The sequence below is a fragment of the Ursus arctos genome, unplaced genomic scaffold (genome assembly GCF_023065955.2).
Source record: "Ursus arctos isolate Adak ecotype North America unplaced genomic scaffold, UrsArc2.0 scaffold_32, whole genome shotgun sequence".
NCBI classification, from domain to species: domain Eukaryota; kingdom Metazoa; phylum Chordata; class Mammalia; order Carnivora; family Ursidae; genus Ursus; species Ursus arctos.
In genome coordinates this window covers 22712576-22726976 of record NW_026623008.1, presented here as the reverse complement: position 1 = coordinate 22726976, position 14401 = coordinate 22712576, and the positions used below count along the sequence as shown (strand labels likewise).

Genomic DNA, 14401 nt, shown 5'->3' with positions numbered 1-14401 from the left:
AGAGGGAGCCCACTGTAGGGCTCCATCCCAGGACCCTGAGACCATGACCTGAGCCGAAGGCAGACCCTTAACGGAGCCATCCAGGCATCTCAAGATTTTATATTTTTAAGTAATCTCTGCACCTAGTGTGGAGCTCGAACTCACAACCCTGAGATCAAGAGTGTGCTGACTGAGCCAGCTAGGCACCCCTGATCATTATCTTAAGTTTTACACTTTTAATTAGGTTCTTCTGTAACAATTTTAGTGGTTCCTTTTGTAGTTAAAATGGCCTAGTCCTCATTATTGATTTCAGCTTGAACATGATCGGTGAAATAAGAAAAAGACTGGCAGAACCAGCAGTTTTGAGGTTTTGGTGTTTAAAGGTCACTAGTATCATTAAATGATTTTGAAAATACATGTTCTAAATTTTACTTTCTAAATTGTTTTCTCTTATGTCTAGGAAGTGCTGACATTTACATGAGGTGTATATATTCTGATAGTCTGGTAGCAAAACAGTTTTGGTAACTTATAGTAGTTTATTACGTGGGTCTGTTAATCATTTTAGCAGAATGCCACAGGCACATTAGGTCATCTGTAACTCTAATGTTTTTATTTTAATTGCTAATGACAGCAGCAATCTTTATGATAGATAGTAAAGACGTGGAAGTTCATTCTGACCCAGGCTGTTGTGGTGACTTAATTTCCCCCTTGTGTATCATTGAAGACAGTATCATTAATAGTAATCAGTTGCTGGCACAACTGTTTAACCCACATGTGTTTTTGTGCTTGCCTTTGACGAGAACAGAGAAGTTGTAAAGACCAGAATTTGGATTCCACTTCTGATCTTGATCCATTGTATGACTTTGCACAAGTTACTTCACTGAACCTAGCTTTCCTCATATATAAAATGGAAGAATAGGTCTATTTTGCAGCACAATGCCTTGAAACTCAGCAAATGCTGGTATTTAGTGTTGTTATTGACAGCGAAAACTAAGGATGGAAACATTCATGAATAAGGTCATGCAGTAGGGTTTGCATCCACTTAGGCCAAAAGAGTAGGTTCTCCCTCCCCCAGTAGTCAAGAAGAATGATCATTTATTTGAGGAACATAATCTTATTTTTTATTTTTTTATTTTTTTTATGAAGTGGGTACCTGCCTAAGTGTACCTGCATTTCCTTCCTTCCTTGAGAAGGGTTGGGGGAAGAGGGGAGAGAGAATCTCGAGCAGGCTCCACACCCAACTTGGAGCCTGATGCAAGTCTTGATCTCAGGACCCTGAGGACATGACTTGAACCAAAACAAAAGAGTCTGACACTTAACAGAGCCACCCAGGCACCCTGAGTACCTGCATTTTCAAATTATGATTGTTAAAGACACCATAAAGCATATAAAGAATTTATAGGACCGGTCTAACATAAAGTAAGTCTCAGTAAATATTAGTTAATTGTTTATAATGCAGGTAGTAGGGTTGTAGAAGATGTTGTAGAACAGACTTCTAATGATTTTGTTTTTAAAGATCGAATGGGGGGGAGGGGGGCAAGGGCACAAGCAGGGGGAGTGGCAGAGGGAGAGGGAGAAATAGATCCCCCGCTGAGTAGGGAGCTCCATCCCAGGACCCTGAGATCATGACCTGAGCTGAAGGCAGACACTCAACCCAAAGCCACCCAGGTGCCCCTTTCTCTTAATGGTTAAATTCAAATTAGGTTAATTCTCATATTCTTTTAACATACTCTGTCAGGGTTTCTCTTAAGATTTTATTTATTATTTATTTATTTATTTATTTATTTATTTATTTATAAAGATTTTATTTATTTATTCGACAAAGATAGAGACAGCCAGCGAGGGAGGGAACACAAGCAGGGGGAGTGGGAGAGGAAGAAGCAGGCTCATAGCCGAGGAGCCGAGGAGCCTGATGTGGGGCTCGATCCCAGAACGCTGGGATCACGCCCTGAGCTGAAGGCAGATGCTTAACCGCTGTGCCACCCAGGCGCCCCATGATTTTATTTTTTAAAAAAATTTTGTTAGAGCACAAGCAGGGCGAGCAGCAGGCAGAGCAGGCAGAGAAAGAAGTGGGCTCCCTGCTGAGCAGGGAGCCTGGCGTGGGAACCAATCCCAGGACCTTGGGATCATGACCTGAGGTGAAGGCAGACACTTAACCCACTGAGCCACCCAGGCGCCCAAGATTTTTTTTTTTTTTTAAAGATTTTATTTATTTATTCGACAGAGATAGAGACAGCCAGCGAGAGAGGGAACACAAGCAGGGGGAGTGGGAGAGGAAGAAGCAGGCTCATAGCGGAGGAGCCTGATGTGGGGCTCGATCCCATCACGCCGGGATCACGCCCTGAGCCGAAGGCAGACGCTTAACCGCTGTGCCACCCAGGCGCCCCGCCCAAGATTTTTTTTTTTTCTCTTTTTCTTTTTTTTTTAAGTAATCTCTACACCCAGCGTGGAGCTCAAATAACCCCAAGATCTAGAGTCGCATGCTCTACTGACTGAGCCAGCCAGGTGCCCCTGAAGTTTCTCTGGCTTTTGCTTGGGTTTTTCTCACAGGTATTTCCTTCTGGTATTGGTGCTTGGCACCAGCTCTTCTGCTTCCATTGTTCTGGATCTGTGTTAGTGAAACAGAGCCATCGTGATCTAGGCTTGCCTATGCAAAAAATCCTCCAGGAGAACAAAGGTAGTTGTGGAGGAGAAAATCTGACAATTTAAGATTCAGTCCTGACAACTTAAGATTCAGTAGTTAACAGATATTTGAGTAATGGCAGTTTTAGTCTCATAGAAATCTGTTCTAGTCAGCAGAAATTCAGGGCATTAAATGAAAGAACAGCAGGGATTCTCTCTGACTTCCTAAGCAGGAAATGTAAATGTGGACCTTCTTGGTGCTGACTGGGTGGCTGTTTCTATAGGGGTTCCATAGTCTGTTTCTGCTTTTTTTCAACACATTCTTTCTCTGTGTTGACTGTTTATGTTTTATGCTTATTCACCCGGTTATACTTGAATGAAAATGACAGCCACAACTGCCAGATATTTAGAGAACTTCATTCTCTCTCTCCATAGCTATCTGGTCCAAATGCTTACAGAGGACACTGTGTAGGTCAGTTTATCATTTCTCACCAGGTACTAGTGATTTGGCCATTTAGGGGAATACTTTTTGCTGTAGTTGTTGGTGACCAGAGGTGATGGAAATCATGAACTTATACTTTCTAGACAGGTGTCTTGAAACATGTCCATTACAGAGAATGTTCAGAAAGTATTGATTTATTCTGAGTGCACTATATAGCTCTCAGTTACTCTTTATTAAAATATAAACTTCCAGTGTGATTCAATAAATATCAACTCAGTGATACCCTTGTGTCTGAGTTTGGGTCTTCTGTATAAGCAATGGAGAACCGGTCAAAGTGGTTCAAGTAAAGGGACATTCATTTTAAAGGGACACTGAACAGTTAAGGGACAGGAATGCTACCAAAGTGCCAAGAACCCAACAACTTGTTTTTTTAGGTCTTTTATTCTGGACTGCATGGTCTACTGGTATCTGCTTCATTCCGCTGTTTTTGTTCAATAATAGCTGCTTGAAAAACTGGTAAATTATAACTCGTAATATTTGGATCATGAACTTCTTACATTTGTGCCTGAGTCTCTTTTTTACCCCCCATGACTGCAGTGTTGGCTGGCAAAGAGACAAACACCTAAATGGTGAGGTAGGAGAATCAGGAGACCAATAATGGCAGGGGCAGTTCAGGAATGAATTGTAGAAGGTAACTTTACTGAGATTTTGCCAGTGATCCCCCCCCCCCCCCCAGTTTCTGAAGGGATGAGAATGGAAGTTGCTCTGAATTGATTTAGTTGGAAATTGAGAAATGGATGTGCTTTGAAATGCTAAATTGGGGGTGGGAGGCTCAGTCTCCTGAGCCAAAATCAGAGTTGGATTCTTAACCCACTGGGTCCACCCAGACGTCCCACATCTAGGTACTTCTAATGCACTGTTGGAGAGACAACCAACCCCCCACCAGGGGTGGGGAAAGACAGGGTGAATGGGTGGAGACGACATTTCACTGAAAACAGAGTGTGTGTGAGGTGGATAGAATTGATTAAGCGCCTGCTAAGTATCGGACTTTTTTTTTTTTTTAAAGATTATTTATTTATTTGACAGAGAGACAGCCAGCGAGAGAGGGAACACAAGCAGGGGGAGTAGTGGGAGAGGAGGAAGCAGGCTCCCAGCAGAGGAGCCCGATGTGGGGCTCGATCCCAGAACGCTGGGATCACGCCCTGAGCCGAAGGCAGACGCTTAATGACTGAGCCACCAGGTGCCCCAGTATCGGCCGTTTTGTCTCATTTAACCATCCCATTTAACCAGTACTAACCAGTACAGCAAACTTGTAAAATAGTTGATGTTATTTCAAGTTAAGAGGAGGAAATGATTGTCATTCATTGTGTGGGACGTTGTGTTATGATACGGAGGGGTTCTCTGGGTGATGGAAAATGATGTGGTTTTGGAATATAGGTGAGGTTCAGTGGCGTGAGGTCTGGAGCTGACAACCAAGAAAGAATTCTTGAGACATCTTTTGGTGCAAAATGGTTTATTAAAACAGGACCTGCAGGCAGGCGGGCAGCTGCTGCACGGGGATCTTAATGAGTGGTGATTATATTCTCGGGAGCTGGGGGAAGTAAGGAAAAAGGAAGTTTCAAAAGAACTTTCATATGCTAAAGAGGACCGATCTTCAAGATGTTTTCTCTTCTAGCAAGGTATTGACTGTTCAGGGATTGCTAGGAGAATGTCACACAAGATGTAGGCTTATGCGTTGTCTTTAGCTAGCCTTCTGGCCCTCATTTCCTCCCTGAACAATTTTCACCCTTAAATCTAAGTTTTTTGTCTCATCTTCTGTAACGTCCTCCTGCTGAATAGGGGCACATAGAGATGTCCCTACCTATGGGTCAATCGAACATATTAGGGGAGTTACAAAAGGGGAGGTATCTCTCTGGCTGGCAAGGATCATCTTGTTGAAGTCATTCTAGGGATGGAGTCTCAGCACCAAGTGGAGAGCTGCTGAAAAAGGCAACACATTAAGATTAGTATGTCTCTAAGAATGACAAGTCCAATAAAGTGACCCTTAATAGAGGAAGATGGTGGTCAACTAAGCCAGGAACTTAACCATTATCAGTAGTGATGGAAAGAGATCATTTAAAGCACCAATCTGAGGTTAGAAACCCAGAAATATTTGTGGTAATCCGAGTGTATACACAGCATTGTTTTTATGATACTTTAGGTCCTACCTTGTGCAACAGTTAAAACAGTTGAAAACCAGTTAATGCCACTCTATTTTGTAAATCTGCTTCATGCATTAGGAATGCTATCTTCAGTGTCATTTAGGGCTTTGACCATGTACATATCAGAGCTTCCCTGTGCCGAACATCCTCGTCTCGGAGAGGCAACAAAATAGATGCTAGTGGTCATACCAATGTAACACAGAACATGTCCACTATTATTTTGAATTTGGAAGGTTAGCTGGGTTGGTAATGGTTTTATTTAATTAATTTATTTTTTTAAAGATTTTATTATGTGACAGAGAGACAGCCAGCGAGAGAGGGAACACAGCAGGGGGGGGTGGGAGAGGAAGAAGCAGGCTCCCAGTGGAGGAGCCCGATGTGGGACTCGATCCGGAAACGCTGGGATCTCGCCCTGAGCTGAAGGCAGATGCTTAACGACTGCGCTACCCAGGCGCCCCGAGTAATGGTTTTAATAATGCCTCTGTGCATCCAGGCAAAACCCAGAGTACAGCAGTCTATGCAGCCTAGGGGAAGCCGTGGCCACAATTTAGAGTCACGTAGCCTTTGGGTCCATAGGACTAGGGAAGCCTATTTGGAGTCAGTATGAATAAGACTTTGGCAGTTGCCAACCACAAGTTGAGCACTATAGCATACCCAGATTTTCTTATTCCTTTTTTCATGAAACTTCTGCCATCAGGAAACCAACTGTCTGCAGTTTTAGTAAGGGCATCTTAAATCTGGATGACTAGAATCAGCAGGATCAATAACCTGAACAGTTATGCTCTATAGAAGTACAATGGTCAGGTCCAGGCATAAGGGTACATGGGTTTAAAGTCTGACAGGTTTTAAATATATTTCAGGCCTCCTCTGTAAGCACTGCCTGGTCACTTGGCTTCGCATAATCTATTGGTGGCTTTTGGTCTCAAGCCTGAAGTCATTACAGTCAGGGACAGTCCCCTAGTGAGCTTTGAGGCTCCTTTTACTGGGAGGGCTGTTGTGTGCTTAGCTAAAGCCTTTGTTTGCAGTTGTACCTCACTAGAGGTGGCTTGTAGGATAAATAAGGCTATGAGGGACAAAACCATGAAGAAGCCCTTTTTGTTTGAGGTCCAGCCTTAATCATATCCTAATTACAAGGAATTACTGGCAGGTAGGAGAAAACTTGTCAAGAGATAAGAGCATCCTCAAGTACATCATCCAATCCAGTCAAAGAAAGTGAGGTCATCCAGTATCTCCGTAGTTCGTAGTTAATTAACCCTATGGAGTGGCGTATGCTCTGGCTTTTAAGGAAAATTTCCATCATTCCAGCCACACAGAATTGGTTAAGGTGTTAAGTTATATAATCATTGGGGAATTAATCCTAAATTATGATATGCCCACGGGGTCCTGTTATCCCCACATAAGCAGCAGCAAAGATTGCCTATACATGAGCTGTTGTGTGGAAATAGAAAAGCTATACCTCAAGTTGTCTAGCTTAGCAAACAGCATTTAAGGACATTCAAAACTAGGACTTAACCTCCACAAAGGTGGGTTATTGAAACATCATCTTTCTCTCTAAAATAGCCCTCATTTTCAGAGATAGCCAAATCAAGACTAATGTTTGCAAGACACTTAACAGACTTGTAAACCAGACTTGGCCTGACTGTTTACATAAGCTCAGCAAGAACGATTGATCACACACATCTTTTATTTTTGTTTATTTATTTTTAAAGATTTTATTTATTTGACAGAGAGAGACAGCCAGCAAGAGAGGGAACACAGGCAGAGGGAGTGGGAGAGGAAGAAACAGGTTCCCAGTGGAGGAGCCTGATGCAGGGCTTGATCCCAGAATGCCAGAATCACGCCCTGGTGCGAAGGCAGACGCTTAATGACTGAGCCACCCAGCACCCCCATACACATCTTTTAGAATCTGCTTTGCTGGAACTTTTGTAATCTCTAGGTTGAACTTTCATTTCAGTAGCCTCTCCAGGCCAGAAGCCAAGCCAAGTACTTGCCATCAGACGTGCCTATAATACTTGCAGATGTGGGCAGATTCCTCTTCATGACGTCCCCAATATATCCTGAGGTTCCTGCACCTGCCAGGAAGTGACAGTCTTTACTCACCTGGTGAGGCTGTTGGGAACTCTGTAAGCAAGGTATCTGGCCAGCATTTCCAAGAGGCTTAATGGCTCCAGGTTTCATCAAGTCAACCTTATTAGTTCCTTACAGCTGTTTGGTCATATGACCAGAGTCTGTGCATGTCTCTCTCAAATACAACATTCCAGTCAAAGCCTTACTAAAATAACCAACATTTCCAAGTGCATCCCTGTTACAAGGAAAATAGATTCTTATTGTAAGTTACGCAAATGACTATTCATTGCCATGGAAGAAAATACTTACAGAACCTTTTGAATTTCAGAGGGTTTAGATAGATGTTAAATGCTTCAGTTTGTTTACAAATGAATACTTTTATCTCACTTTGTTAAGTTATAGTTATCTTAAGAGAAAGTTTCTTTTATCTGGAAGAGTAAACATTAGAGAACCAGCAGTGTTTTAAACAAGAGTCACAAAAACTATAATCTTTTAGTTCATTTAGTCATGTGTTACTAATTCTTGTTTAAATGCAGTTTTAGTTCATTCTGGAAATTCTTAATCATTTCAGTTTTAGGATTTTAAAGATATTGAATACCTGTATTTGTCCCTAAAAGTCCTTTATATGAATCTCCTTGAAGATGAAACATTTTACAAGAGAGTAAGAACAGTAACTATAAATGACAAAAACTCAGAAATGGACATGGTTAAAAATCTGAGGGGAGGTTACAATATAACTGGCAAGGAAATCCACTTATTTCTGTGACACGTTTAACACTTCAGTAATATAAATATTGAGTGATGATGATCTTCTAACAGAAGGTAACATACCGAACAAACAAGCCTAATTAGACTGTTCATGATTTAAATCTTGGGGAAGTTTGTTAAAACCTTAGAATGTTTTAAAGCACATGCCTAGGGGCGCCTGGGTGGCGCAGTCGTTAAGTGTCTGCCTTAGGCTCAGGGCGTGATCCTGGCTTTTCGATCCTGGCGTTTCGATCGAACCCCACATCAGGCTCCTCCAGTAGGAGCCTGCTTCTTCCTCTCCCACTCCCCCTGCTTGTGTTCCCGCTCTCGCTGGCTGTCTCTCTCTGTCTAATAAATAAATAAATAAATCTTAAAAAAAAAAATAAAGCACATGCCTAAATAGGATCAGGGATCGTCAAAGACCTCATAAAGGCAAGACATAGAAACTGGTTTTAAGAGAAAAGAGAAAAAAAACCTTCGTTTTTACATTTTCTTATTACGAGCAGACCAACGATTCAAGAAAACTTTGAACGGAGAGAATTTCAATCTTGTACCACTGTACTTTTAAAATCCCTTTTTTAAAATCTTAGTCTGTTCTGACCACACCTAACTGTACTTTTAAAATCCCTTTATTTTAATCTTAAATCTGTTCTGACCACACCTAAAATTCCTTTCCAAAGATTTCCCATCACAAATCTTCTACAACTTTGCTTTGTGTTCAGATTCTGTCCCAAGCTGTTTCTTTCCAAACAACCATCTTATTTAGGACAAAATTACCTTCTTTTACCTTCAACAAAAATGCCTTCCTGTTCCTTGTATCTTACATATCTCCTCTCCTACTTTTCTACATACAGAGTTGTTTCCCTTCCCACCAGTCTTCATTACATTTAGCAGAATTTTGCAACATGCCTAGAATCTAAGTCTCCAGTGAAAACTAATAGTAACGAATTATGAACTGTTACACCAAAACTTTAAGAGGGCAAATTTGTGAAATCAGTTAAGCACAAAGCATGTTTACCAACAGACCCAAATATTCTTAGCTTCTTTCAATAAGAAGTCAAAAGCACAACCCTACATTAATTAATGCTTTTATCCTATTTGGAAAAGACCTAGATTTCCAACGAATTCAATCCCATTTATCATCCAAGCAAAACTTTAAAGTTTTAGGTTACCAAAAGCTATCTTAACAGTTACCCATGAAAACTTTGACTCAGACAAGATTAACCATCATTTTAAGTCATCTTTTTGCTAACAAATTGCAACAAGTTTGACCTTCAGCAAACCTTCATAGAATTAAAGTTTTATATTTAATGCTGATAACTTTAAAGACATGTCTACCTTAATTAAACCAACAAACTTAAATTAAAATTAAATAAAAAATCCACCTCGGTCCACCCCATTTTCAGTTTTTACCTGAGACACTGGTGGGAAAATCTGGAGTGGGTGGTGTTAAGTCCAGGGGGTGCTCTTCTTGATGCAGTTTTGGAATATAGGTGAAATTCGGTGGGGCGAGGTCTGGAGCCAACTACCAAGAGGAGCCGATGACCAAGAACTCTTGAGACGTCCTTGGTACAAAATGGTGGTTTATTAAAGAAGGGGCACAGGACCCGTGGGCAGAAAGAACGGCTGCAATAGGGGCTTGAAGAGTGGCTGATTATATACTTGGGAGTTGGGGGAAGTAAGGAAAGGGGAGGTTTCAAAAGAACTTTATGATGAAGAGGGCCGACCTACAAGATACCAGAGGCCTTGCCTTTGTCAAGTTAAGGTGGTTTTCCCCTCTAGCAAGCAAATTTGCCTCCTGAAATGAGAGTAAAGGAAAAGAAAGTACTTACCAAGTTTGCACCGAAGCTGAGTCCAGATGTGAAGACTCAGAGCCCCACGTTCGGGCGCCATATGATGTGGTTTTGGAATATAGGTGAGGTTCGGTGGGGTGAGGTCTGGAGCCGACAACCAGGAAAGAATTCTTGAGACATCTTTGGTGCAAAATAGTGGTTTATTAAAGCACAACGGACAAGATGAGTGGGCAGAAAGAGCTGTGCACGGAGAGTTTGATGAGTGGTGGTTATATACTCGGGAGTTGGGGGAAGTAAGAAAAAGGGAGGTTTCAAAAGTACTTTCATATGCTAAAGAGAACCGACCTACAAGATATGTACTTTGGGCCACCTTGCTCTGCGTGGTGGGGAGCCTGGTTCTCCCTCTTGCTCTGCCACTCCCCCTGCCTGTACTCGTGCTCTCTCTCTCTCAATAAATAAATAAAATATTAACAAAAAATGATACCTACAAGATACCGGAGGCCTTGACATTGTCAAGTTAAGGTTGTTTTCCCCTCTAGCAAAGTATTAACTTTAAAACAGTCGGGAGATTCCTAGAAGAATGTCACACAGTGCCACCTAGGAGTGGGGAGGTGGGGGAAGTTGCGGGTGTAGGCTTATGCTTTGTTTTCAGCTAGTCTTCTGCTCCCTCATCAGAAAGGGCAGGTAATTTACGATGTTTTTTTTTAAATAAAGATTTATACGGTGCTACTTTGGCTTAATTTTTATTTTTCCGAGTGTGATATATATATATAGTTCTGGGTTTATCTCTTTTGATCTTATAACTTCCTGTGTGGTAAAACATGCAGCTGAATTTGCTACATTATAGCTCTGGTTAGGACAGGGTCCCTGAGAGGAGGAGGCAGCTGTTGAGGCTTACAGAAGAAAGTTCTGGGATCTGGGGAGTGGAAGGAAAACTCAGAAGCATAGGGTATGTATATGGATGGTATCTATGGTGTGACGAAGGTAGGAATATAAAGGTAGGTCAGGCAGTAAAGTGCTTATCTTGCTTTGCCTCTTTAGTAAAGTGAGCAGGAGAAGCCTTTGTGGGGCGGGGCAGCGGTAGAGAAAGTTTTGGAGGATTTTGAGAAAGTTACATGTTACTGGCAAATAGCCAAAAGAGGAAAAGTAGGAAATAAATTGGTGAAACCAGAGGAGATAGGGAAGATCAGTTAGTGGAAAGAAGGGCGTCTTACAGACATTTAGCAAAAGTGGAAAAGGAATTAGTAGTGCTAGAAATCAACATGAACCTGGCACTCAAATTAAATACTAGAGAAAGGGGAGGTAGAGCACGGGAAGTGGAGAAGATTGTTCTGTTGTGATAGGCGCATTTACTCTGATTATAATTTATAGCCACCTTTTCTCCTTTATGATAGAAAGGGCTTCTTTGTTACCTGCCTAAAATATTTCTGTTCTTTGATTTCTCTGAACTCCTTGAGCATCTTCCTCTGGTCATTAGTTTTGTTTCTAAGGAAGAATTTGTATGGAGAGTTTGTCTGGTGTCGATGACCATACCAGGTATAGCTCCTATTATAAACAGTAAGTTCCTGACTAGTTAAAAACACTTTTGTGAGAATGATTTGGTTTATCTGCTCTATTCACCTGTGGGCAAATGGTTTATAATGGACTAGCACAGCAACTTTGGAGGGTGAGGCTTCTTCTCACCAGCGTCTACAGGAGTTAGGAGGGAATACACAGAAGGAAGAGGAGGAGTGTTCATCCTGTGGGGGAGGCAGAGGGGACCCCTGGAGAGAGGGAGGACTGGAGGAGGAGAAAAGAGAGTAGAAGAGAGGGAGAGAGAAGACCTGAGCAAGCTAGGATATTAGATAATAAGGAGAGAGAGGGGTAGAGAGAGAGATAGATAGATGGGAAGATCATATAGAAAATGGAAATTGTTCCAAGGGCAGGATGGGCAGACTTTGAAGGTGGGGGGAGGAGAGAGACCCGGGAAAGCAAAGGCAAAAAGACCAAGAGAGCATACTCCTCAAAACCCAGGCAGAAAGGGAAGGCACTTTTATCTGTGGGTGGAAACTTCCTGTGGCTGCCTTGGAGGCAGCCTTGGTGACAGAGGAAGGACATTGCTTTATGAATTGGAAGACCTGGAGTTAGATTCTGGCAGTGCCATTTAAGTGCTCTTTCCTCTTAACAATAGTTGGGAAGGGCATTTCTCAGAGGCTTAGTTTTCTCATCTTTTTTTTTTTTTTTTTTTAAAGATTTTACTTATTTTTAGAGGGAGAGAGACAGTGAGGGGAGGGACAGAAGGAGAGGGGGAGAGAGAGAAAATCTTGAGCATAGTCCCTCTGAGCATGGAGTTTCATGTAGGGCTGATCTAGATCCTGACCTGAGCCGAAACCAAGAGTACAGAGGCTTAACCGACTCCAGGCGCCCCTCTCATCTTTTAAATGGGAACGATCGATCGCTTTGACAACTGTTCGTGATGATGACCTAAATATGCATACTGCATGTTCGGTACCTTCCCTTACTACTCCTACTTTTTCCTTGGGAAATATAAATAGAATTTCCAACATTTTTGGTTAAAACTCTTTGTAGATTTTTGGATTTTCAAGAAATGCCTAGCTCTACTTAAACATATGATTAGATTCCACAGAAAGAGCTAGATAAAGAGTTTTTATGCATTTGATTTACGTACTTTGTAAATGTTAACTCTGGCCTGAAGGTTCAAAATAATTTCATCTGACATTTGTAGTTTTCCAGCTAATATCCTGTCCTTATCCCCTTCCCTGCCTCCCCTTACCGTTACTACCTATAGTTTAGGAGCTCATTCAGTGTGTTTACCTAAGTAATGGAAACACCTTGTAATGTGTTCATAGCTTCTGTTTCAAGGCCCTTTGAAACGGTTTTATCACAGTAAAAAGCTTTGTCTCTATGTCTCTCTGTTCTCACTGGGCTGAATTTTAGCTTCATTTTGAATTTTAGCAATTTGCATTTTTAGCAGGCATCCCAAAGCTGAGTTGTCTTAGTGACAACAGTATGTCGTTTCATGGCATGTAACAGCTCTGGATTTTGAAAATATACAATTTAAAACAGCAATGCAACTGTATTTTTATGTGGTGTCAGTTTAGTCAAATTAGGATTATTGGGTGATAAACAGGAAGCTGTTAATAAAATCCTTGAATTGGTTCTCCTACTCGTATTCCAGGTCGTGCTCTCCGCACACATCCCTCTCCCTGGCTGGCCTTAGCCTCACCTCCTTTGTGTGTACCCACTGCCGGTAGTTGTATACCTATTATAGGAGGTAGCAATGGTCAGATGAGGGGGTTTGGGAGATTCCCCCTTCAGGCACTGGGCTGCCGTCTTTTTGCAATAGGCAGAGGAGACTTCCTCTTGAATAAACAAGCGACTGTCCTCTAGCCTCAGGCAGCAGGGATGGCTTGCCTCTGGTAACTGAGAGGGCTAATAGAATATTGGACAACACAAGGTTTTTGAATTATGATTGAACTATTGAGTGAACTCTGAACTGTTTCACACTTCATCCTTGATCTAACCTTACCTTGTAGAAACAACCTTAGAGATGAGTTAATTGAAGTCTGGAAAGATTGTTATGATGTGGGTAGTACATTTAATGATGGGTGGAGTTTGAAGGGATTCTTGTGATATGTGAAGTTTTTTTTCCGCCTTGAGTTGAGATCCCAGGAACCCCCAGAGATTTTCAACATGGAGAAATGTTGGGGCACTCCATTATATAGTTTGTAGCACCTTTCCTTGAGGTTTATCAAAGAAAACTGGGTCGGATCAGATGAGTCGCCTGGTTTCTCCTTGCTGTTTGCAGTTGGGGGCAAGCACTGTGGCCTGAGTCTGTAGCCATGTTCAGGTCACTAATCGTATGTCATTGCCCTTCAGCATATTGGTCTTATTAAAGTAAAATGTATGAAAAATAGTTAACAATTCTTTTGTGATAGAATATGCTTTTTCTTTTTCTGGATTATGTGTTTTTCATGTTTTGAAAAAAAAGGGGAACGGGAGGGGAGAAAACAGGGGTCATTGGCTCTGAACCCTGATGATTAAAGGTAAGTGAATATTAAATGTCAGTCACTTGATTATTGTTACTGTCTTTGTCAGTATCTGAAAGTAAACATAGAAAAGCCTTTCAGTTGTGTTTAGTGTGTATGTGAAGTTCAAGATGCTAACTTGAGGTTTTTCCCTTCTCTATTTTGAATGATAGGTACGTTCTATGGATGAACTGAATCATGATTTTCAAGCACTTGCTCTGGAGGGAAGAGCGATGGGAGAGGTAAGTGAACTGGTGTGTCAGAAAAGTGGGACTGTTTTTACGGGAAGTTTGGAGCTGTCTTTCATCAAATGTGTCTGAATCTAGTCTCCAGAAGTACGTGCTTGCTTTTCCTTGTTGCCGTCCTCATGATAGGGGTGGGATATTGCAGAATTTTGCCAAAGTGATCTCATTATAGGAAGCATGTTAACCTTACCCTAATGTCTTAAAAACAAAACAAAAGCAACCAAAACATGAGCACAAATTATTGACGATTATATTAACCAGTCAGTTGTAAATTGAG

General features: G+C 41.6%; 1 protein-coding gene across 31 annotated transcripts in view; it reads left to right on the top strand.

Moving 5' to 3' along the window:
• Nucleotides 1-14401, top strand: part of PUM1 (pumilio RNA binding family member 1) — a 128788-nt gene that overhangs the window by 27810 nt on the left and 86577 nt on the right. For all 31 annotated transcript variants that reach the window (XM_048222027.2, XM_044390466.3, XM_044390468.3 and 28 more), the window contains one exon: nucleotides 14053-14121. In XM_048222027.2, the coding sequence (XP_048077984.1) occupies nucleotides 14053-14121 (69 nt within the window). The remainder of the gene's footprint in view (nucleotides 1-14052; nucleotides 14122-14401) is intronic.